At 34.0% G+C, this 23,716-nt stretch overlaps 2 protein-coding genes and 1 pseudogene across 4 annotated transcripts; 1 reads left to right on the forward strand and 2 right to left on the reverse strand.

Moving 5' to 3' along the window:
- Positions 1 to 599: 599 nt before the first annotated feature.
- LOC120116747 (probable ADP-ribosylation factor GTPase-activating protein AGD6) lies at positions 600 to 22,060 on the reverse strand. Of its 3 annotated transcripts, none has more exons than XM_039137158.1 (2): positions 21,615 to 22,060; positions 600 to 606 (listed from the first exon to the last, which is right to left on the reverse strand). In XM_039137158.1, exon 1 carries the CDS (start codon positions 22,055 to 22,057, stop codon positions 21,644 to 21,646), a length of 414 nt encoding a protein of 137 aa, XP_038993089.1. In that variant the 5' UTR covers positions 22,058 to 22,060; the 3' UTR covers positions 600 to 606; positions 21,615 to 21,643. The 3 variants fall into 3 exon arrangements, with proteins under 3 accessions (XP_038993089.1, XP_038993087.1, XP_038993088.1); XM_039137156.1 differs by lacking the exon at positions 600 to 606 and adding an exon at positions 21,377 to 21,515 and having other exon boundaries at positions 21,643 to 22,060; XM_039137157.1 differs by lacking the exon at positions 600 to 606 and adding an exon at positions 21,379 to 21,490 and having other exon boundaries at positions 21,643 to 22,060.
- Positions 904 to 17,772, forward strand: LOC120116748 (histone H4). Its single transcript, XM_039137159.1, has 2 exons — positions 904 to 910; positions 17,346 to 17,772. Exon 2 carries the CDS (start codon positions 17,386 to 17,388, stop codon positions 17,695 to 17,697), a length of 312 nt encoding a protein of 103 aa, XP_038993090.1. The 5' UTR covers positions 904 to 910; positions 17,346 to 17,385; the 3' UTR covers positions 17,698 to 17,772.
- On the reverse strand, positions 9,555 to 15,021 carry LOC120116746 (annotated as a pseudogene).
- Positions 22,061 to 23,716: the final 1,656 nt, after the last annotated feature.

Here is a 23,716-nt window from a genome sequence, read left to right on the forward strand (position 1 = left end):
AATGATTGGTTCTTTACTTTATCTAACCGCAAGTAGACCGGACATTATGTTTAATGTTTGCTTATGTGCTAGATTTCAATCATACCCTAAGGAATCACATCTAAAAGCCATTAAGAGAATCTTTAGATACCTTAAGGATACTCCTAGTTTAGGACTTTGGTATCCTAGAGACTCTAGCTTTAGCTTGCATGCCTTCTCTGATGCGGATTATGGAGGGTGCAAAATAGATAGAAAAGCACCTCTGGTACTTGTCAATTCCTCAGAAATATGTTGATTTCTTGGTTTTCAAAGAAACAAAATAGTGTGGCATTATTTACCACTGAAGCAGAATACATTTCAGCGGGTAGTTGTTGCACACAAGTTTTATGGATGAAACAACAACTTTTAGACTATGAAATTAAAGTTGGTACCATTCCTATCAAGTGTGACAATATTAGTGCTATTTGTCTCACTAAAAATCCCATCCAACACTCTAGAACTAAGCATATTGAAATTAGACATAATTTCATTAGAGACCATATCACAAAAAGGAGATATAGTTCTAGAATTTGTTGATACTTTGCATCAAATAGCTGATATTTTTACAAAACCTTTAGATAAAGAAAGATTTTGGACACTTAGGGGAGAATTAGGTTTAATTGACCTACCTTGACTTAGTGTTTAAAATGATTTTAGCACTTTTAATTAGAAATGAAAAATGCTTATAAAAATAACATTTTTGAATGCATTCTATACTAATAGTTAGGGAGAGTTTATGATCTTTAGTGAAAATTAATAATATGTTCAAATAAAATTTAAAGGTAGATTTTATTGATTGAACATAGTTAATTTTCGAAATATGAGTTGTTAATACCACTAGAGCTGATTAATTTAGCATTCCAAGTGTTTAAAAGCATATTTTGACATTTTTGTGCAAAGTGTATCGATACCTAGGTATCGATACATCCTTGCTATGTATCGATACACTATGAATGTGTACCGATACATTCCTTGAATATGTATCGATACACTCCAAGGTGTACAGATACACCCGTCGGGTTTTGGGTATAAATCCCTAAAATAACAACATTTTTCCCAAACTCTCTCTTAAAACACTACAGCCGTATACCCTCCACTCCACTAATTTTCCATCTTGCTCAAATCCAACATCTCAAGTCAGAATCTCTTCATTTTTCAACGTATAATCCTGCTAGCAATCATTAAATCGTGTAAAAATCAACACATTCCACTCAATCTTCAAATTTCAAGGTAATTTTCCTAAAACCACTATTTTATTGATTTTTGAACATATGACTAGTTTTAGTTAGTTCTAGTTCGAAATTGATATCGGGCATTGCTTATATTATGATTTTAAACTAGAATCTACAACAAATTTCATCAAAAAACATAATTTTTCAATTTATTTTTAATTTTTGAAATAAAAAAAATATTATTTTTTAAAAGTGTTGTTTTTTATAACCAACCACCTATTCCACCTCCAAATCCAAACCCAAATAATCCCGAGATGACAATTATAAATTCTTGTTTTAATGAACATGGTCGTCGAGAAAATCTCTACACTAGGTTTGTTGACCTATTCGAGTCCTATAACATCCGGGGAGAACGTATCCCTTCTATCCAAGCAATGATTGATATGAAATTTAAATATATTTCTACCCTCAAAACTTGGAAAATTGATAAACTATTTCAGCTTAAACCTATCATTTATCACCAACTTGTCCGCATTTTCTATTCCAATGCGGTTTGTGTCCAAAATGAGTCTCAAACTCTAACCATAGGTATTTTGTCTTATCTATTAGACCAATACGTTTATATTGACTCTGACTCTATTGCTAGGACATTTGGTTTAGATAACAGATGGTTTAGATAACAAGAGAGAAATTATGGCTACTCCTTATAGAGCCAAGGCTAGTGCAAGTACTTTGGTAGATTACCACGATCGTTTTCTTCACTTGATCATCTCATGGTGGTTTAGACCATTTAGAGGTAGATACTTCACTCTTAGAGTATTTGACCTTTGGTGGATACATTGTATCCAGAATAAAAAGAAAATAAATTTTCCTCAAATCATTTTTGGTGAACTAGTTGAAACTGTAAATAATGTTCCCTCCAAACACGTAGAAACCTTAGTTTACGGTTGTCTTTTTATTAATTTCTTTATCAAATCCAAGCTTATGGTACAACTTGATGTATCCATCCCTCTTAAGAGCCAAATTAATATTTAAACCTTGAGTAAATCAGGATGTTCCGAGGATAAAGATTAATGGGTTCGATCAACCCAGAAAACACCTGGTAGTAGTTCTTCACGAGCGGCACCATTACCGGCTGATGATGATCCAGAGCTTGAAGATCTTTTTCGGGATGTCTCGATGATCTTGTTAACTTATTTGAGGACAATCCAACCAAGCAAGATAGTTCGATGCCTCCATACTTTCGCTCATTCATGGAGACATTGGACATGAGGTTTGCATCCATAGAGTTCCACTTAAGCGCTAAGGGGGCTCAACAATTGGATAACCAATGGGAGATGCGAGCTAACAATGAAGCATTGAATTATTGACTAAATGCTATGGACGACAAACTCAATGCGCTCACACTTGATATGACTGCTCTACGAGCACATTTTCCTCCTCCCGATCCACCGATAGATGATTAGACTTCTCTTGCTTAGTTTTCATAGGTTAAATTTGAACTTATTGTTAAAATATTTTGATGTATTTGGATGATTAAACTTGGATGTTTATGTTGTGGATATTTGGATTTGTTTGTTTTTTATATGATTATTAGTTATTTGAACTTTAATTGAATTTTCAATAGTTTTTGCATCATTTACATATTAGATATCATATGACCAATTACCATTACACATTATTTATGAATATTTATTATGGACTAATGGCTAACAATTCTCTTGATTGTGATCTTAGCAGCTAAAGCTATATCTATATAAATCAATTAACTATTTTCTTTAAAACCTTGTTTAAAAGTTTTTATAGAGTCTTTTTTATTTAACAAAAAGGGGGAGAATAAAGTAAGGGGGAGTAATTTTTCAAAAATGATTTCAAAAATGATTTTCAAAAAGAAAATCTTAAAATTACAAAAATGTTTTGTTATATCAAAAAGGGGGAGATTGTTAAAAACATTTTGATGTTTCGATTTAACTGTAACACCCCAACCCGTATCCGACCCGAATACGAGTCTAAGATGTCACATTGACTTTTCAAAACCTTTTTCTTACAAAATATCAAAACATTTGGACTTATATTAAGAAAATATGATCATATATTGTTCAATTGTGTTTGGTATAAAATTTTGAGATAAAAATGTATTTATGAACAGTAAAATACGGTATGAATAGTATCGTGAACACTAACGAACAGTGTCATGAATAGTGATTTTCGTAAAACATACATAAAACTCGTAAAAATTTAACCTTTCATTACTATACATTTACATAAATATGTTTAACATTAGAAAACTCATTCATATGATTTTACAAACCAATTAGAGCATATCGGATTCAAATCTTTTATATTATTACATGCCAACTAAATTCTTTCTTACAAAACACATGTATTCAATTTACATTTCTGATCTGATCTTAAATAAGGAGAACTGACCTGTCTTGTTCCTCTTTACTTCTCTTTCCGCTTTCCAAACCTACGTGTGACACAATCACACGCTAAGTCGATGACTTAGTGAGGCATATAAAACATAAACTATAACCATATATAATTTCATATAAACAAAAGGTATACATATGCAAATACTATCATATCATATAAAAACATGTATCATTAACATGTTTTTCAATACTCATGTTATTGTTACTAATTCCTTGTGATCATATAACCATATGTTGAACATTTCTATACATATTATAGAACACATATATTTTACAAAGGAACATACATGTCATACTATAATTCATACAATACCTTTCATATCACCACAAGCATATGCATCTTATATATTGTATTTGTTATTGTCTCTTTATTAGCCCATGGTACACTGGTGAGAACTGAAGGTATGTGAGTACTGTGAGGTTGTGCACTATGCTGTCACCACAGCTCGTATAAATTTACACCGAAGTGCCACGTAGAATTGCACCGTAGTGCCATATAATATGTCCCTAAAGACCACATAAAAATTCCTTAACAATCATATACATATATCAAGGATCAAGTAAGTGTCTCAAAAGACCTCATACATGTTCCAAAGAATACATATACGTCCCAAAGGACCACGTAGAATTTTGTCCCGAAGGACCGCGTAGACCCTCTACTCTTGGCATGCCAACTATACCTATAGCTCTCGTATCATATAACATGGGCATTATTTTTCATATTTATCACTTATCATATCATAGCATAGTTCAATTACACGTAGAACATTTCCATATGATTCATATTCATATGTCGCATAGCTAATACTTTGTTCTTATGCCTTCTCATAGACATATATTCTTTCTCACGTGGTCACATAGGTTCATATCATATAACATATATCATGGGTTGCCTATTTATATGCCACATATTTCATATCATTTTTCATATGAATTCATATATCATACAAATCATATAATCTCTTGTTCTCATATGTTTCCAATACATCGCATATATCACTAATGCATTTTCACATAAACATGTAAATCATGTAACATATAAGAATATATATTCATTTCTATATATTAATACACACATAATAATCACATAACATGATAAAAGTTACTTCTTACCATAGTAACTCCATCGTTGGCTCATCGCAAGCCAATGTTTGTTCAAGAACCTAAGTACAAAATAAATTGCACTCACCTTAGCCTTTCTTTGATTCGATCCTAATTCTTTGATTTTTTCCAGAACTTGTTTAGGCTCAATTTTATATAAACATAATTTTTGAGACGATTATCAGAAGCCTAAACCTTATAACTTGATGTTAATAACTCAGACTAATTTAATAAACCAAATTTCAGCTTTTCCTTTAAGAGTGCATTGATGCACTATAGGTGCATCGGTGCACAAAATAGCTTCGAAATATCCATGCATCGATGCACCCCTTAATGCATCGATGCATCTTCAAAATTGTCTTAGTGCATCGGTATACAATCATAGTGCATCGATGCACCTGCCCAGAAAATCACTATTCATGCACGAAAATCCACTATATCACTTAAATTCTTCATGTTTCATTCCCTTTCATATTCTTAACTCAAATATACATACTTAAACTAATTTATATCCATTTATCTCATCTTTAACCTCAAAAATCCATCTTTCATATGGAAATCAATAATCATACCAAATTTTCCATGTTATCCAAACTTAATTCTAACACTTCTAACTTCTTATTCTCATAGATGACAAGTCAAATTCATCCTCCAAATTCATTTAAATCTTCCTATTCAAAATTTCACTTCAAAACCCATTTTCTTTAATCTGTCATAACTCCTTTATCTTTTGATTTTAAGATAACTTAAGCTTTCCTTAAGCTTAGTTATCATCTAATGATCAAAACCCAAGCTTTAAATCAACAAATAATCAACAAATTCGAAAACTTACCTTTGTAAGCTTGGCTCTCTCTTTCTCTCGTATGATGAAGAAGAAAAAGATGAAGTGGAGAAAATATCTCCTCATCCTTATCCCACATGCCTATATATAATTTAATTATAATTTCCAAGTTAAATGACCATTTTTCCCTTTAATTCTTTTAATAATTACTAACAACTTTCAGGAAATATCTCCACATAAATCATTGAACTATTGAACTTTCCACTTTAATCACCAAATTCTGAAATTTTACAATTTGGTCACTAACCCGTAGTTTGAAATGTTACAACGATATAACAAATAAAGTACTATTGAATTTTAATATTTTATACTCGATTCAAAATTATATATTCGATTAAATTATTCGAATATCAAAGATATTACTCCAAGTTTTCAAATGTCAATTTTAATTCTTACTTAAGTGTAAAATTGTATTTTAATCTTAAAATATTTTTGAAACAATTTTTACAAAATATTTCGAACCTTACTCGAGCCAAAAATAAGTTTTATAAAGGAATGTACCGATACACTCATGTATGTACTGATACATCCATATTTCAAATGTAATTAGTGTACCGATACATAGACGATGTACCGATACACTCCAGGCTCCGAGAAACATCGAATTCAATTAGTGTACCGATACACCTGGGATGTATCGATACACTTGGTCAAATAACGGTCGAAATATTTGAATTTTACACTGAGTGTACCGATACACTTTGATAGTGTACCAATACACCTATGCTCCCAACAGAATTTTTAAATGGTATTCACACTATAACGGCTCTATTGACTTCACCAATGATCCCCCAACGTTCAGAATCAATCCAAGGTGTATTTAAACAAGCTCAGAAGTCATTGATCAAAAACAAGAAACAAGAATTGAGAGAGAATCAAAGAGAAAGCCTTAAACTTATTTGTTTGAGCAATTCAATCCTATTTTCCATCCAATATTCATTTAGCTTTCAGGAATACCATTTGTACTCAATTGTATTGATTATTAAGTTTTCTTTCTTTGTTTTATAATTGTGCAAACATCTTGCCTTGAGAGGTTTTTCTGTAAGTTTGCGAAATTTGTAATTTTATCTTTGGAAGAGAGAGTTCTCAAAATTTTGGGGTAAAATTCTTGAGGGATTTGTAAGGTTACTCTTTGTCCTCAAAAGAAAGACAAATTAGTGAATTTGTGGAAAATCCTTAGTGTGGATAGCTAAGGGAGTGGACGTAGACTTTGTTTGAGAAAGTTGAACCACTCTAAATCGCTGTGCAAATCTTTTCAATTTTCCGCAAAAGCTTCCACCGAAATTTTTATTGTCAATTCACCCTCTCTTGGCCGATTCATCCAATCGATTAACTCAACAATAAGGAAAACACATGATAAATTCATATATTACACAACACTAAGATAAATTTTAGTTATATAGATTTGACTGGGATTTTGAAATCTTTTGTCCTTACACCAATTGTTCTATATTTGCAATGACTTGACGTTGGTCTTTTTATGACTATGGTTGATGAGAACAAATGACATATAAAGATCCTTGACAATTCGTTTTTTTATTTACGTGAAGAGTCATAGTTGATTATATGACAATTGATCTATAACATTTGTAGTAAGAGGAGATAGAGAAATATAGAATCTAAAAAGTGTATAACTGCAATCATAAGTCAATAGATTTGGTCAAAATTTTATCAAAGAAATTTGTCAACTGGAAAACTTTTTGTGCGGGAGAGTCCCTCGAGAGGTATAACAAACACCTCCTCGTTCCTAACATCTTAAAAGAAACAAGTACAGTCTCAAATTATGAACATCATTGGCAGCTGTCTCATGTCTCACCTAATTGTCATTACCAAACTAAATTAATTCATACAATATTTTATCTTTCTTTTGTGCCTCACCATGCAATAATGGCAGCAATCATCAATATTTTATCTAATAAGAGTTGAGAAATATTATATCGATTGTCCACCATTTATGCACTGCAATAATATAGATGCGTTTTTGATCTAATTTGGGCGATATAACGTCAAACACATGGTAAACATGCTTAAAATGAAAGGTTTCTTAATCCTTTACACCAACCCTTTAACTCGAGGATAATAAAATGAAAGGTTTAAGACTGATGCACTCACTATGGAAAACATACTACTCGTACATTGAAATCTACAAACCCTAATAATTAATGAAGAAAGAAAGAAAAGCATAACCAATTCTAGGGTTTTAGTCCATATGGAGTTGGAAAGCATGGTTTTCAGAACCGGACCGGTTAGCGAACCGGCCATGCTATCGGTTCACTGGTTCAACCGGTCGAACCGGTCCGACCGGTCGGAAGAACCGGACGACGTCATAATTATTTAAAAAATTAAATAAAAATACCAAAAATATTTAATAAAAAACATTTTTTTATATCACAAGTCATATTCAAAGCAAGTCATAACATATATAAATTAAAAACCATAAAATCAAGTGAAACAAAATGATTCAAATTAACTACAACATAATATTTAAGGTAAAACATATTAAATAATAAATATAATTATATAACTATAATTAAAAAATAAATTTGGGGCTAAAAAAATCATAACAAAATGATATTGTTTGGTTTAATTTTTTTTTTAAAACAATCTCACATGGCTAAGAAACATAGAAGAGCATCCCAAAAGTCTAAAGAGTAAAAATATGAGAACAAAACAATCTCACATTGCTAAGAAACATAGAAGAGCATCACAACTAACTTCTATAAATAATAGAGGTAATTTGGCATTCAAAATCATGGAGCCTTTTGGTGAGCATTGAGTGAACTATTCTTTCACTTTAATCAAGCTCGAATTTTAGGCTTCAATTGAGCTTCTAAATTTTTTTTAGTTCAAACCTTTTTGAGTTCAAGTTTCAATATTATATTTCGAGTTCGAGTTGAACTTGATAATTTTTAACTTGTGAGTTTGAGTGGAGTTGAGCTTACTTTTAAAGTTTTCAAGTTCGAGTCGAGCTCAACAATACTCGAGTTCGACTTGGCTCGTTTAACAAACGACGTTTGGTTTAATTTTTAAAAAAAAAAAACAAAATTTCTGGTTTTTTCCAGTTTTCAGCCAGTCCGGTTCGAACGGTTCAGCGGTTCTGGCCGGTTCACTAGTAGCGGTTCAACCAGTTTAGATTGAACCGGACTAGGCAACGGTTTAGATTGAACCGATTCAACCTGTGGGAGACGGGTGCCCTAAGGAATGTCCATGTGGGAGACAGGTAGTGTTACAGGGGGTGCCCTAAGGAATGTCCCTGTGGGAGACGGGTAGTGTAGAAACAAGAGAAACAAAGGCTAACAAAGTTTCATCACAGTTATATTTTTTTCTTTAATGGAAGCCAAGGCTAACAAAAGAAAAAGAAGCTTCAACACCCAATTCTTTAAGCAAGATAAGAGATAGAGAGTAAAAGAGAAAACCCCGAATCTATAAATGATTGCTTATGGATGATGAACTGAAACTCGAAAGATCCTTCCATGGCAGAGGTGGGGCTTGGATATGAGCGACTTGAGCGACGGAACAGGGCCCCGGAATAGCAAGGGCCCCAAAAAAATTAGATCTCATCTTCATGATCTCCCTGTCCCACACCTTTAGGATTTGAGTTAGTAATATTACCAATCTCCCTATATATATTGCATTCAAGCTTTGCAATTTTTACTAAGGAAATTATAAGATCTAGAAATTCAATAATATCACCAATCTCTCTATATGTTCTTAATATATATCATGTAATATGACATTCTCTCTATAATTTAGTAAAGGTTTTCTAGTTAATAAAGTCATCTTTAAAAAACTGATTTAAGGGCCTCTTTTTAAGAATTTACACAGGACCTCCAATGTCCTAATCCCAACCCTATTCCATGGAATTCCACCCCATATTTGATCATTTCCTTGAAACCCCAAAAATATACGATTATTATTATTATTAGAATTATTATTATTATTATTATTATTATTATTATTATTATTATTATTATTATTATTATTATTATTATCTTCCATTTTCACTGAAGCCTTTTGATTTGCCATTGTTGATATCTGTGTCTTAGGTGAAGTTGAACCCGATGATCAACACCTCCACTTTCAAATTGGTACGGAGGTTCCAAGCCGCCATCAAAGGGAAATTGTGGTGGAGGTTGTTGTAGCCGCCACTAGCCGTCCAAACCACTCATAGTCAAAAGTGAAGTTTCGACGGCACCACGGCCACTACCGCCTGCCTCGTTTCCTATTTGAAAACCTAAGTGATCGTTTGTTCCTCCGAGTGGAGCCGAAATCAAACCGTAACTCAACCCAATATCAGCAACACTGCCACCAAATTCATTAAGATGAAGCAAGGGAGCCATGAACCTAAGTGTAGGAGCCCGAGGTCCAACTTCAAGTCCCAAAATATCAGCTCTTCCACAACTGTTTGAAGAAAGAATAGTATTCGAGGAACTCGAAGCTGTTTGTCGGTCGCCACTCACCGGAGATTTCGATAGGCTTCCTTTGTTTCTCTTGTTTCTACACTACCTGTCTCCCACAGGGACATTCCTTAGGGCACCCCCTGTAACACTATAATTTAGGGGCTAAATTTAAGAAAATATAAAGTGGTGAATTTAATTTAAATTTTGGAAGGAAATTGAGGATTAAATTGTAAAATCATAAAGTTGGCAGACCATTTTAAGAAGTGCAGGAAGTTCAGTGGCTAAACTTATTGTTTACCCATTTTTATTATGAGTTGAATTATAAATCCCCTCATTCCCGTATGTTTCTGGAAAAAAAATTCCAGTTTTCCTTCTCCAACAACCCTCCTTTCAACTCCGATCTACTCGTTGTCCGACCTCCGATCGACGAACCGAAACCACCATCGTGTTCGTTGTCGAACGAGGAACAAAACCCCTCAAACCTTTCGTCGTGAATCGTCGTCGTTCGTCGTTAATTTCAGTCGGAAGTATCATCGGTAATAACTCGATTTCAGTTGGTTTTTCATCGATTCACGACAATCCGGTCATCCGTTTACGACACCTCCCGCACCATCGTGTTCTTTGCATTAATCTGAGTCCACCGGTGTTCTCTGTTTCTCCTTTTTCACCGGCACGTGGAGGGGTAAGACCGTCAAAGTTTACGATATTTTAGAATCGAGCTCTCCGCCGTTCAAAATTGTGAACCGAGCTGTGTAAGTGCCTCAAAATCGCTTAAAATAATTTTTAGGAATTTTTTCTGGAATTTTCCGACACCGTAGCACTGTTCACGCACCGTACGCGCACCCCCTGAGAGTGGGCATCGTCTGGGTGATTATTTTGTAATTAATTTATGTTTGGGTGCTATTTGTGTAAAAAACGGGTGTTAGTTTAGTAAATATTTACAGAATATGGATAATTTGGTAATTAATTTATGTTAGGGTGATATTTGTGTAAAATGGTCTACTGTTGACCGTTGATCGGCGTTGACCACAGTTGACCAGAACTTTGACCGGCTTTAACCAGTCATTAAACGACCTTTGACTTTGACCGAGTATACCTATCTTGACGTTCCAAATTCGATTTCGCAGCCCGTTTTTCGAAATTTAGACCTGAAGGCCTCAAAGTTTCTAGTCAAACCCATTGACTTTGATTTTGACCAAAAATTCTAAATTTTTGAAAAGTCATATTTTATGCTTTCGATGTCCTGAATCCGAATACGAAGTCCGTTTCGCCAAATTCAAACCCGGTAAGCTGTTTTTCACTAATTTATCATCTGATTCGATCCATTTTTCAGAAGTAAGCTCCGTTTTTTTATGTAATTTCTTTTGATATGGATCTGAGGAAATATTAGAAGATGATTTCAAGATCGAGAGCGTTCGAATGGAATTTTTATGGTCGATCAGTATTGCATAGAAATCGAGGTAATATTTTATTACCTCTTTATGTTTTATTGAATATGTTGATATTGGTAAATGCATTAATAAGATAATGTTGGTATTGAAAAGTTCTGATAAGAATATATACTCAATTGGTTAAGGATTAGTGGAAGATTTGTATTTTTATAAGAGCTACATGAAAGATATGAAAGAATTGATGGAAGTTTCATTTCTGCAATAATGTGACATGAATGAATTTCGAGGACAAAATTCTTTTAAGGAGGAAAGAATTGTATCACCCCAATTTAGGGGCTAAATTTAAGAAACTATAAAGTGGTGAATTTAATATGAATTTTGGAAGGAAATTAAGGATTAAATTGTAAAATCGTAAAGTTGGCATACCATTTTAAGAAGTGCAGGAAGTTCAATAACTAAACTCATGGTTTTACCCATTTTTATTATGAGTTGAATTATAAATCCCCCATTCATGTATGTTTCTGGAAAAAGTTTCCAGTTTTTCTTCTACAACAACCCTCCTTTCAACTCCGATCTACTCGCCGTCCAACCCCCGATCGACGAACTGAAAACACCATTGTGCTCGTTGTCGAACGAGGAAAAAAACTCCTCAAACCTTTCATCGTGAATCGTCGTTGTTCGTCGTTAATTTCAGTCGGAAGTATCGTCGGTAATAACTCGATTTCAGTTGGTTTTTCTTCGATTCACGACGATCTGATCATCCGTTTACGACACCTCCCGCACCATCGTGTTCCTTGCATCGTTATGAGTCCACCGGTGTTCTCCGCTTCTCCGTCGTCGCCAGCATGTGGAGGGGTAAGACCGTCAAAGTTTCTGACGTTTTGGAATCGAGCTCTCCACCGTTCAAAATTGTGAACCGAGCTTTGTAATTAATTTATGTTTGGGTGCTATTTGTGTAAAATTCTGGTGTTAGTTTAGTAAATATTTACAGAATGTGGCTAATTTGGTAATTAATTTCTATTAAGGTGATATTTGTGTAAAATGGTCGACTGTTGATCGTTGATCGTTGATCGGCGTTAACCACAATTGACCGGAACTTTGATCGGCTTTGATCGGGCATTAAACGACCTTTGATCGAGTATACATATCCTAACGTTTTTCGACGTTCCAAATCCGATTCTGCAGTCCGTTTTTTGAAATTCAGACCTGAAGGCCTCGAAATTACTAGTCAAACTCGTTGACTTTGATTTTGACCGAAAATTCCAAATTTTCAAAAAGTCATATTTTTTGCTTTCGACGTCCTAAATCCGAATCCGAAGTCTGTTTCGCCAAATTCGAACCCGGTAAGCTATTTTTCACTAATTTATCATCTGATTCGATCCATTTTTCAGAATTAAGCTCCGTTTTTTATGTAATTTCTTTTGATATGGATCTGAGGAAATATTGGAAGATGATTTCAAGATCGAGGGCTTTCGAATAGAATTTTTATGGTAGATCAGTATGGCACAGAAATCGAGGTAATACTTTACTACCTCTTTATGCTTTATGAAATATGTTGGTATTAGTAAATGCATGAATAAGATAATGTTGGTCACTTTTGTGGAGTTGAATAATTTATATACACGATATGAATATGGTAGAAATTCTGTAACTAAATACAGATCGAATGACTAATATAAGTGATTGAGGAATTGTTAAAATTAAATTACAAGTTTGTGATTGGTGATAAATAAATCAGCCCTGGATTTGTAACTTATATTTTATATCATCAAAGGGTTAATGTTAAAGGTACATGGATAGGAAATTATGAGAATACTCTGGTAAGGTAAAATTACGAAAATACCCATGTAATGAAAATGACCAAGAATATCACCAAACTCAGGAATGAGTGGATATCCTCGAGATCTGAAATGAATGGAATAAAACTGAACACCAAAATGACCAAAATACCCTTATGGCTTATACTAAGTAATATATTGGATTAATTAAGGAATCCAAATAAGCATAGGTGTTGGACTACCTTTAGAAGTTATGGAATAACTTAAGTAAGCCGATCAACCGTAATGATATGTCAGTACCTGAATGACATAGGTATCAGTTGAATGTGTGTTTGTTTTCTCAAGTGTGGTTCGATGATAATTTGAAAAGTACTCAGCTCAGCTCAACTCTAGATCGCATTCGGTAATAAGAAATGGATATTCGTTAGACAAATTAACCACGAAGACGAAATTGAATTGAACGAAAATACAATATGTATCTGAAATGCAGAAACGTTTGGATTACCCTGGAGAACTCAGAAGTAATAGGAATGGACTTGACTACTAAATGAATTAAGTAACCTCATGGACTAAAGATTAAGTAAGTGGTTTGGATGAGTCTGGAAACGTTAATGAACATACATGATGTAATGGTCTTATGGATCATGAACTATAAATCAAGCACGTCAATATTTCATGATATAGTGAAAGCGTAAAAATAAAATAAAGACATTGGAAGATCTATTTAGTGATGATTCCAAAAATGATCTATGGATAACAATTTTTTTGTATTAAAGTGTTAATACCCTGGAAGGACAACGAATTGACCAGTCGATAAGTATTAGTTTTGGGAACTATTCATCTAAGAGTTGTTCGATAATCTGATATATCGACATAGATTGTAAATGTCTTGAACCTTCAATTCTTCCTTATCAGCTCAAGTCTTATTCTGAATAACTGATGATTCTGTCAGTTATTGAACTTTTCCAATAGTGATTCTAAATTCTGACATTCTATCGGTATACTGAAGATCTGTGTTTCTCTGTCTGCTAAGATTATCCAGTACCTCTAAATAATATCTGTAAGTTCTGTATTACTGAGCTTTCCAAAGCTCACTCTGTTACTCATCTTTTCAGGCTAAAAGAATTGTATCGGTACAGCTATCGACTTTAGTAAGGGAGTTCTTCCGGTGCTGTTTGCAGAGTATGGTACATATGATTAGGGAGCATGTAATTGTATTTTGTTTTATATGTGAGTCTGAAAATCTGTTTTAATTCTACATACCGATTAATGATTTTATGAGTTACATGTTTTGATAAAATGTTTTAAATTTTTTGCCATTTTTACGTTGGGTCGCTCCGGTGGCCCTAATGTGACATCTCAGATCGGATCGGGTTACCCACATCGGTCTGGGGGTTACATCCCCTCTAGTCTAATACCTTCTACAAGTTTTGCAAAAGTGGCGAGGCTGTGTAAGGCAGTAGTTGTTGAAGTAGCAAAACTTTGTGTTGGTTGATTCGCATCTTGGACACTTTAATGCCTCAGGTATAGGTATGTTGGCCATAGAACCCGGCCGTATGAAGCCCGCTCCTCCACCTACTCCATGTGGTTGTGATTATGAAGGTGGCGACGGTGGAGGAGGAGGAAGGTGTTGGGCGATTGCACTGCCACCAGAACCAGCTTGCTGATTTGGATGTTGAAAAAAATATAAGAAAGCAAGCAAAAAAGGAAATCAAATACTTGGTATATTCAACAAGATTTAACAAAAGTTAACCTTAGGAATATTTATCTTTTGAAATTTTTTGACTTAAAAAATGAACAAATTCAAAGAATTAAAAATGAAAGAAACCCTGACTTGTTGCCAATTAGGTGGATCAAGATAAGCTGGAATTGAATTAAAAACCATGGTTTCCTTGATTGATTTCTTTCACTTTAGTGAAGGCAAATAATAATGGGGGAGAAATGAATCACATCAAACAAAGAGAGAAAGCAAAGCAAAGAAGATGAAATGTGGAATGAAGAAAGAAGCCACAAAAATCAAAAGGAGATCACTTAGCTACTTTATATATATTTGTATAATAAATAACCCTCCCACTCGACTCCTTTTGTTTCATTGATTTTTAGGGTTTACAAAAGGCAATGTTTCTTAACCTTTAAACTTTTTGCTTTTGTTTTATTTTATTGTTTCTTAAGCTGACCCTATAGTGATTCCTTTCTACTTAGAAAAAGTAGAGATTAGTGGCTCTCCTCTTGCAGTTGCAAGCAAGGAGAGAACATGGCTAAACCACCTAATCTGATTTAATACCAAGATTTAACTAGATTTTGTTTTAAATCGAAATAACTTCCGACTATAATCTATCATTGCATTTATGTCTTTGGACGGCTAACTAAACTATAAATTCAAGCGATCTCAGTGATTGATGAGAGTGTTGTCTTTTCTAAAGATTCTTAATTCGAGTAGTTACATTTGTTTGTAAGGTGTACGTGTTGTCGACGATTAAGAAAAATATATAAATAAATATTATTTTGTAATCACCCCATACTACTTAAAAAAAATAAACATGACTATAATTTATTTTTATTTAGTCCCTCTACTATCTTAAATGCAATATGAAATTCAATCCATCTAGTTTAGTTTGATATAATTTTGTCTTCATATTTTCATAATGTTATTAGTTAGTTGAGTTCCTATTAATAACGTTGTTATTGAATTAGTTAAAATGATGATGTGAAATTTCTTATAATTATTGCATTACACAATTAAGCAGAGACGTAAATAAGGATTTATTCAATATTTAAATTTCTGAATATTTTTATGTTAAAAATAATAAAAATTCTATTTTAATTTTAATTTTTTTTAACTTCATGTATTGATATGTTTTTATTCACATTCATTCAATGAATCAAAGGTGTTCGGCTTCACTCTCTCGACATGGTTGCTCTACCATGTGGAGGTCAATTGCAAACATATGGCCTCTCTTCCACCAAAACATTGCTTGGTCAGTTGGTAATGGTGAAACCGTCGATGCTTTGCACGATTTATGGATCCCTTCTCTTGATGTTCTTTCAGAATACTCTCCTGCTCCATCCATTCAAAATGATGCTATGAAGGTCTGTGAGATGACCCATGGGGATGGCACTCGGTGCTGGGCTTCCATTCACTATATTTTCTCCCTACAGTGATCCCTCACATTCAGAACATCGTGCCCCCTTCGATCGACGTTGGGCCTGATTAAGAGAAATTTCTCTGTTAAAATCGCCTACGCCTCCCTCAATAATTTGAATTGGGGTGATAAGGATTATCGCTGGTTTGTTATCTGGAAGCTAAACATTCCCGAACGCATCCGCGGATTCTTATGGCTTGTGATCCAGGACAAGCTGCTCACCCACTAAGCTCGTCATAAAATTTAAGATCACTCTAATCTCATCCTATAACGAATATATTGTAAATATGATGTGTCTCAATATTTTCCTCATAAAATTTATGTTAAGCTTAAACTTAATTTAATTTTGAAAGTTTACAAGAATAAATTAAAATTTGTTTGATTCAAATATAATAAATGATCATCCAGCTTAGTTGGTAGAGCACAAGGTTCTTAACCTTGAGGTCGTGGGATCGAGTTCCACGGAAGACATTTCATAATTCGGAGGTCTCTTATGGAAGTTGCTCTCAACCTGATGTTGGGAATAGCCTATTATCTTACCTCCCTTATATATATATATATATATATGGGAAAAAAGGGACAGCCAATTTGTTTAATTCAAATATTTTATCCATTCCTAATTATTATATATATAAAAAGCTGTTGGATTTTCTGGTTCACAAAACTTGGATTTTAAGCATAGTATTTTTTTTTTTTTTTTGGAGTCCTTTTCCCATGGGGCGGGCGGGATTTGCTTTAATTGAAAGTTTCCACCTTTTAACAGTCCGCCAACCAAAACGCTTTGAAGCCGTAGATGATCCCTTAATCGACGGCTAAAAACTGCAAAAATACACGTGACACGGATCCATACATAAAACCTTTATCTGAAGGGGCTCCGATTTCACTCACTTCAATCTCAGTCTCCAACCAATAAAATCAAAATCCACGGATCCACGTATCAGCCGTCGATAACGTAATTATCCAACGGCTTACCTTACCTTCTCGTCCCTCGGCAAACAGTGGAGAGAAAGACACCCTTAGACCTCTCTATTTAAACTCCATTCACGCCTTTTGGACTGTAAATCAGCTTTTGTATTCTTCTCTGGAATTCTCTTCGAATTAACAGAATGTCGGGCCGTGGCAAAGGAGGCAAAGGGTTGGGCAAGGGCGGAGCCAAGCGGCACCGGAAGGTTCTCCGGGATAATATCCAAGGCATAACCAAGCCGGCGATTCGAAGATTGGCTCGTAGAGGCGGCGTAAAGAGGATCAGCGGTTTGATTTACGAGGAGACACGTGGCGTCCTGAAGATCTTTTTGGAGAACGTGATCCGTGACGCCGTTACCTATACGGAGCACGCCAGGCGTAAGACGGTCACCGCCATGGATGTTGTCTACGCCCTCAAGCGGCAGGGAAGGACTCTTTACGGTTTCGGTGGTTAAGTTGATTTTAGGCTATAGTTAGTTACCTGCTCTGTAAATCTTTTGCAACGGATTGTTGTTTTAGGGCTCCTGATTTGAATGCAGTATTGTTTCAGTCTGGAACGAAAAATTTCTCATACTTCGATGTTGAATTCGAATTAAGTCGGCTTATATAATCATTGATAGTGTTGAAGTACCTTCCCAGCAAAAAAAGTAAAATCTCCCCTAAAATTTTAGAGAAATTGAATGCTTCTTATGTTACCCAGCACATATCAATTTACTTTCAGACCCATTTCTGTACTTTCACTTTCTATATCTTTTATTATAAGTTCCTTATAACCCTCGCCACTGTTTCCAGAACCCTAAACGTGACTTCCATCCACTGTCAGAGGGGACATTGTTTCCAGAACCCTAACCGGCGATATTGTTGAGCAAGTGTTAGGGCTATGACGATCTTCTCATCGTTGGGAAAGGGAAAATAGTTAGATTAGGGGTTAGAGGGGACTTTTGTTCTTCTCATACCGTCATCGTGTTTCGTCAATGTTGATCATTCATTCAACAGCACCATAGAGGAGAGTAGTTTAAGGAGTGAGATTTTTCAATCCTTGTGTAATATCTTTTTCTTACCAACCCATCTTCTAAATATTTTTTTAACAAATTAATTTTCGTTATGTTTCAAAATTAAAATAATGGTCATTAATATTATTAATTTATAATAAATTAATTACTAATATTATTGATATATAATAAATGCTAATGGGACATTATAACTATGTTGACTGCTCTTTGACTACATGAAAAAAAGCTCATCTTTCTTCTTTTCCTTCTATTTTCTCCATCTTCATGATTAACGGAGTTACTCGCAAACAAACCATACAGGAATAAACCAAAGCTTAACTTAGTTACTTGATGCATTCACTCATTTGAGATGCTTTTAGCACGATTCAAGTTCTCAACACGCGCGAACCCTTGCTACTTTCTACGGTTTCAATGGGCATACGATATTTTTTTATCTCCACTTCTATATCCTTTTGCAAATTTTTTATAAATCCTATAGAATTAAATATGAATGGTTGCTTAAGAAGCTCCAACCGCTAACCCTTGTCTGAGTTGAATGCAACCTGAGTTCAATCAAATTTAAGGTCAAAATGGTGATGAGATTTGTGATATAAAAAGAAAGTAAACAGCACTGATAGATGAGTAAAAAGCATTAAATAACATATATAGGGTAGCAGTGAATAATCTAAGAAAACCCGATTTGGAGTTTGAAGAATGAAGTAGATGCTGTATATTTGTTTTTATATCACAAATCTCATCACAAGTAATAAACAGGACTACAAGTTATAATTATGAGAAATAATTCTAAAAGTATTAATTTTTTGGACTAAAAAGTAACATTATGTAAATAAATAAATAATTGTGAGAATTAAAATTTTAAAATATAAAATTAATTTCCAAATTCATAAATGGACCAAACCCATAATTTGGAGACACAAAGTATTTCTTATTGATTGATGTGGTGTTGCTTATTGATTGCCTTTTCGACAAAAGACAACCAATAAGCAACACTACATCAATCAATTACAGCCATGCACACGGTTGCCTTTTATGTTGATATAAAACTTTTTGGTACGTAGGAAAGCGTTACTCGATGTCAAAGTCTACATGTTCAAATTTATTTGTCAACAGCGATGATTGGTAGAGTTGATGCCCTTGACAATTTTGTGAGATGACTTAAGATTAGATGGAGAAGCCATAGATAATCTTCAAATATTAGGTTAATATAAGGATGGTGGGGGGTTAATCTTCGAAAACTTTTGAATATATAACTGATTGTTTCTAATGTTCTTCAAAACGTAAAAGTTAGTTTTTGCAGTGTGCTTCTGTACAAAGCCACATAGGAAGAGGATGAAAAACAAGAAAGAGGAGAATATGTTTAGGCTGGAAAAGAAGAGAGGGGCTTTCATTAAACAAACAAATTATTTCTTTATGGAGTCAAAGAGTGGTCAGCATAGCTGTAACACTCACATCTGCATTATGTTACTTAAGTAATGAATATTAACGATAAGTGACTAATTTGTTATAAATTCATAGTATTAATGATCAATTTGTTACTTTTAAAAGTTCAGTAGAAAAAGTAAAAAATTTCTTAAACTTTAGTGAAATTTATATAGTTTACCCTATTCGTTAAGACTTGCTGTTTTCTTTATCATTATATTTGTTTTTTTTTAAAAAAAAAATTGGGATTATTCATGCGCGTAAATAAAAAAATTATCTGAATGAAATTTTTAAAAATGTTTAATGATGATTAATTAGATTGATCTATTATGTGTATAGATATTGAGGTCAAGGATGAGTTTAGAGTGAGGGCATTAATCAATATGCACCATTATTAATATAAAAATATGATAAAATTTATAAATGATTATTAAATTTAATTAAATGATTTTATTTATTATTAGACTTTTAAATATTATAAAAAATATATTAAATTATAGATTTTTTTAAAAAAAATATGGTTAGAGAATGTGAAATATTATTAAAGGAATGATGTGACATACTAAAATGATGTGATTTGTTAAATTAATAAAAATATTTTATTTAACCCCTCATTTATAATTAGAATTTTATTTTGATAATTTTGAAATAATTTAAGTAACAATTTTAATAAAATTTAGAAAATTTATATTTTTCTAAAAATATATGAAAATAATTTATTTTTAAAATTATAAATTATAAAAAATTTCAGTCACCAATTATTTTATAACTAATTATTTTTAACTTGGATGTATTTATAAAATAAAAATTTATAAATTTTAAGATTAAAAAATTGAATTATCAAACAATGTAATTAGTTTTTATTAAACGATGATATTCAAGTATTTGACTAATATTTAAGAAGTTTAAGCATAATTTTTTAAAAATACATCTAGAAAATTATTGTATCACATTAATAAAAAAATACATCCAAACTTAAATAAAAATAATCATTAATCAACAATCAATTGGTCTAGTGAGATGAGACATTAGATCCCTTAAGTAAAAACAGAAATTTAAATCCTGATGATTGCGAATAGAACAAACTAGATTGAAAGGATTGCTATTGCCTCCGTAATATCCGATTTGAATTAGTTTATCAATAAATCGGATAAGACACTTATTTATAAATAAATAAAAGGTATTATTAATTATTTCGCCCAAATATACTTTTTCGTTTGGCATTGACATGTTCTTTTTATACCATTACTTGATGTTTCTTCCATAACTTAAAAATAAAATAAAACAAAACTTGATACACCACCTAGACAAGAGATGTCTATAACTAGGCTTTAAAATGTCAACATTGAATGAAGATCTAATTCTAACACCAAACAAACTTAGTTGTTTTGGACCACTGATGTTGTTTACATATAAAAAAAAAACATCAGGGTTTTGGTCAATCACCAAAAAATCAATATTGATTACGACCAATAAACACAGAAGCACATTAACTATAGTTGGTATAGATTCAAAGTAATTTTGATCTTTCATGTCACAAGTACAGGCAGTCCTCTTCCTAATACGGAAAATTAACCCTTTCTGTCCACGGTTTTATAAATATAAACTTCTATCAAACATGAAACTTCCCAAAGAAATTACCAACTTCATCAAAAGCATTCCCCACCTTCCACTCAGTGATCTGATTCTCAAATAATGTTTCTTAGCAACCGCACTATGGTAGAATAAAGTTCTATCCATCCCCTGCATGCTCTGTTCCCAGTTGGAATAAATTGTGTACTAGTTACCTTTTCCGGGCAAGTAAGAATTCTGATATCTGCAAAGAACATTTAAAATTCAACCTGGCCATTGGTAATACATCAGACGGTGTACATTTTAACTATTGGACGTTCTGCACAACATGACCGCAAAATCTAGACTAATATAAAATTAAGTACGACGGTATATATGTATGAATAAGTAATTAACCTTAAAGGAAGCCTCCACCAGTCCATGCGGAATCTGATTTTCCGTTGTGACCAACAGCCTTTCTATCAGATGAACTGCCGTTATATAAGTGATCATATCCATCATCCTTCGAATCATCCCAGCCAGCCCAACCATCATTGCTACGAGAGGCAGTCACTTTTATATTATTATCTACCTTCCTGTTGTCTTTCATGTCCCAATCATCCCAAGAACTTGAGTTATAAGAATTATTATTGCCAACAGAAGAAGTTTGTCCTCCAGAAGTAGAATTCCATCCTCTATTCTCGTGTTTAAACTCGTTATGATATCCATTCTTCACACCATCATTTTGTTGCCAGTTATCGGTTTTCCAGTTCATGCCATCTTTAGTGTACTCCTCAACCTTCTGCAAAGCCATTGCCATGACCCCTTTCATGATGCCTCATGTCCTCTGGCCAATCTCACTTGTCCTTGCAGTGACAACATTTATAGTTTCATTAACCCTGATATCATAGCCACCCTCCTTAACCTGCAATAAAGGAAGGAAAACGATAATGCTCGTGTATGTAATTCCAGATCCCCCAATATCCTTGTTTTATAGTTAGCTCGACCATCTCACCAGCCATAACTAAATCTGAGAAACTTCTCGATGTGATCGCCACCAGGTGCCCGAAGTAAGGTGTCGTTAAGGTTTGTACAAACAAATTTCTAGTTTCCTTTTCATCCAAGGGTGGATCAACTTGCACAGATAAATCCCTCTATCTCTGTGCGTACTGTTGGAAACTCTCGTTATGCTTATTCTTCAGGCTCTGCAGCATAACTCGGTCTGGCCTCATATCATTGATATGCTTGAACTATTATAAGAAATACTTGGCTAAGTCTTTTCATGTCTTGATATGAGTTCGGCTGAGCTGGTTGTACCACCGGATAGCTGAACCGGACAAGCTCTCTTGGAAGCAGTGGATCAGGAGTTGGTCATTTCCCCCATGTCCTGTCATCTTCCGACAGAACATAGTGATATGGGCTGAAGGGCAGCTGTTCCCGTTGAACTTCTCAAACTCAGGAATTTTAAACTTAGGTGGAAGCACCAAATCTGGAACCAAGCTCAGCTCCATTGCGTCCACTCCATAATAATCATGGTCCCCTTTGACCATCTTCATCTGATCTTCTAACATCCTGATTTTCTCTTCCATCTTCTTTGCCTTATCCTCATCGTCAAAATCTGAGATAGGGCAGTCGTTCGGATGACTGTCAGAGTTGGCTGCAGAAGTTCGTATATTTGCCACCGATACAGCTTTCCCCTTGGTGGCAAATGAGTCACCTTGCAGTCCGAGTAAGATCCCAGATGAGACAACCACTTGTGCGATCGGTGATATGGTTACCCCCTCAGACGCACCTACTTCGGGTGCACTTGTCTTTTGTTGTAAACCAGACAGCTTAGCCACGATTTGGTCGACTAAGGACTCATGGCTTTTCGTTATGGAATCCAAAGTACTCTTATTGTTCTGGGTCATTTTGTCCTCCAACACTTTCTGCAGTTTTGCCATGTTCTCTTCGATCTTCTCGATTCTGGCTTTCATTTGTCTCTTCTTTGCTCGAGTATTATGTGGGTGATGCGTGTCTTGAGCTTGTGGAGGTAAGCTTGGTGTCTGAGATATGTTCTATTGGTTAATACGAATATAAAAACATGGAAAATATAAAAGTAAACATGAAATATAAAATGCAAGGAATGCAATGCATGATGTATGCAATTTGGAGGCATTGATGCAGAAAAGTGTCCATTATTATAAATAATCTTTATTCAGACAAAAATGTTTTATCTTTTAAGAGACATAAAAACAATCAAAGGTACACCCGGACTAAATCCTCTATACCCCGAACAACTTCTAGTAGGTTGACAAGTCTTCTGCCTTCATCTGTCACTGGTTGAATGCCTTGTTGAACCACTCCAGCTTCCCTTGCCAGGTTGTGGAGATGATGGGTTGCCTTCTACACTTGATCCAGGAAATCTCGGATAACTGCGTCTCTGGCCTTTACCCTTTGCTGTGCTTGCTCCTAACGGAAACGCCACTGTAAACCTCCGTCGAAAGGCACT

This window comes from Hibiscus syriacus, unplaced genomic scaffold, assembly GCF_006381635.1.
Source record: "Hibiscus syriacus cultivar Baekdansim isolate YM2019G1 unplaced genomic scaffold, ASM638163v2 tig00110303_pilon, whole genome shotgun sequence".
Lineage (NCBI taxonomy): Eukaryota > Viridiplantae > Streptophyta > Magnoliopsida > Malvales > Malvaceae > Hibiscus > Hibiscus syriacus.

Excerpts from the sequence above, each read along its gene's own strand:
- LOC120116748 (XM_039137159.1), top strand. The coding sequence starts at position 17,386 with ATGTCGGGCCGTGGCAAAGGAGGCAAAGGGTTGGGCAAGGGCGGAGCC.
- LOC120116747 (XM_039137158.1), bottom strand. The coding sequence starts at position 22,057 with ATGAAAGGGGTCATGGCAATGGCTTTGCAGAAGGTTGAGGAGTACACT.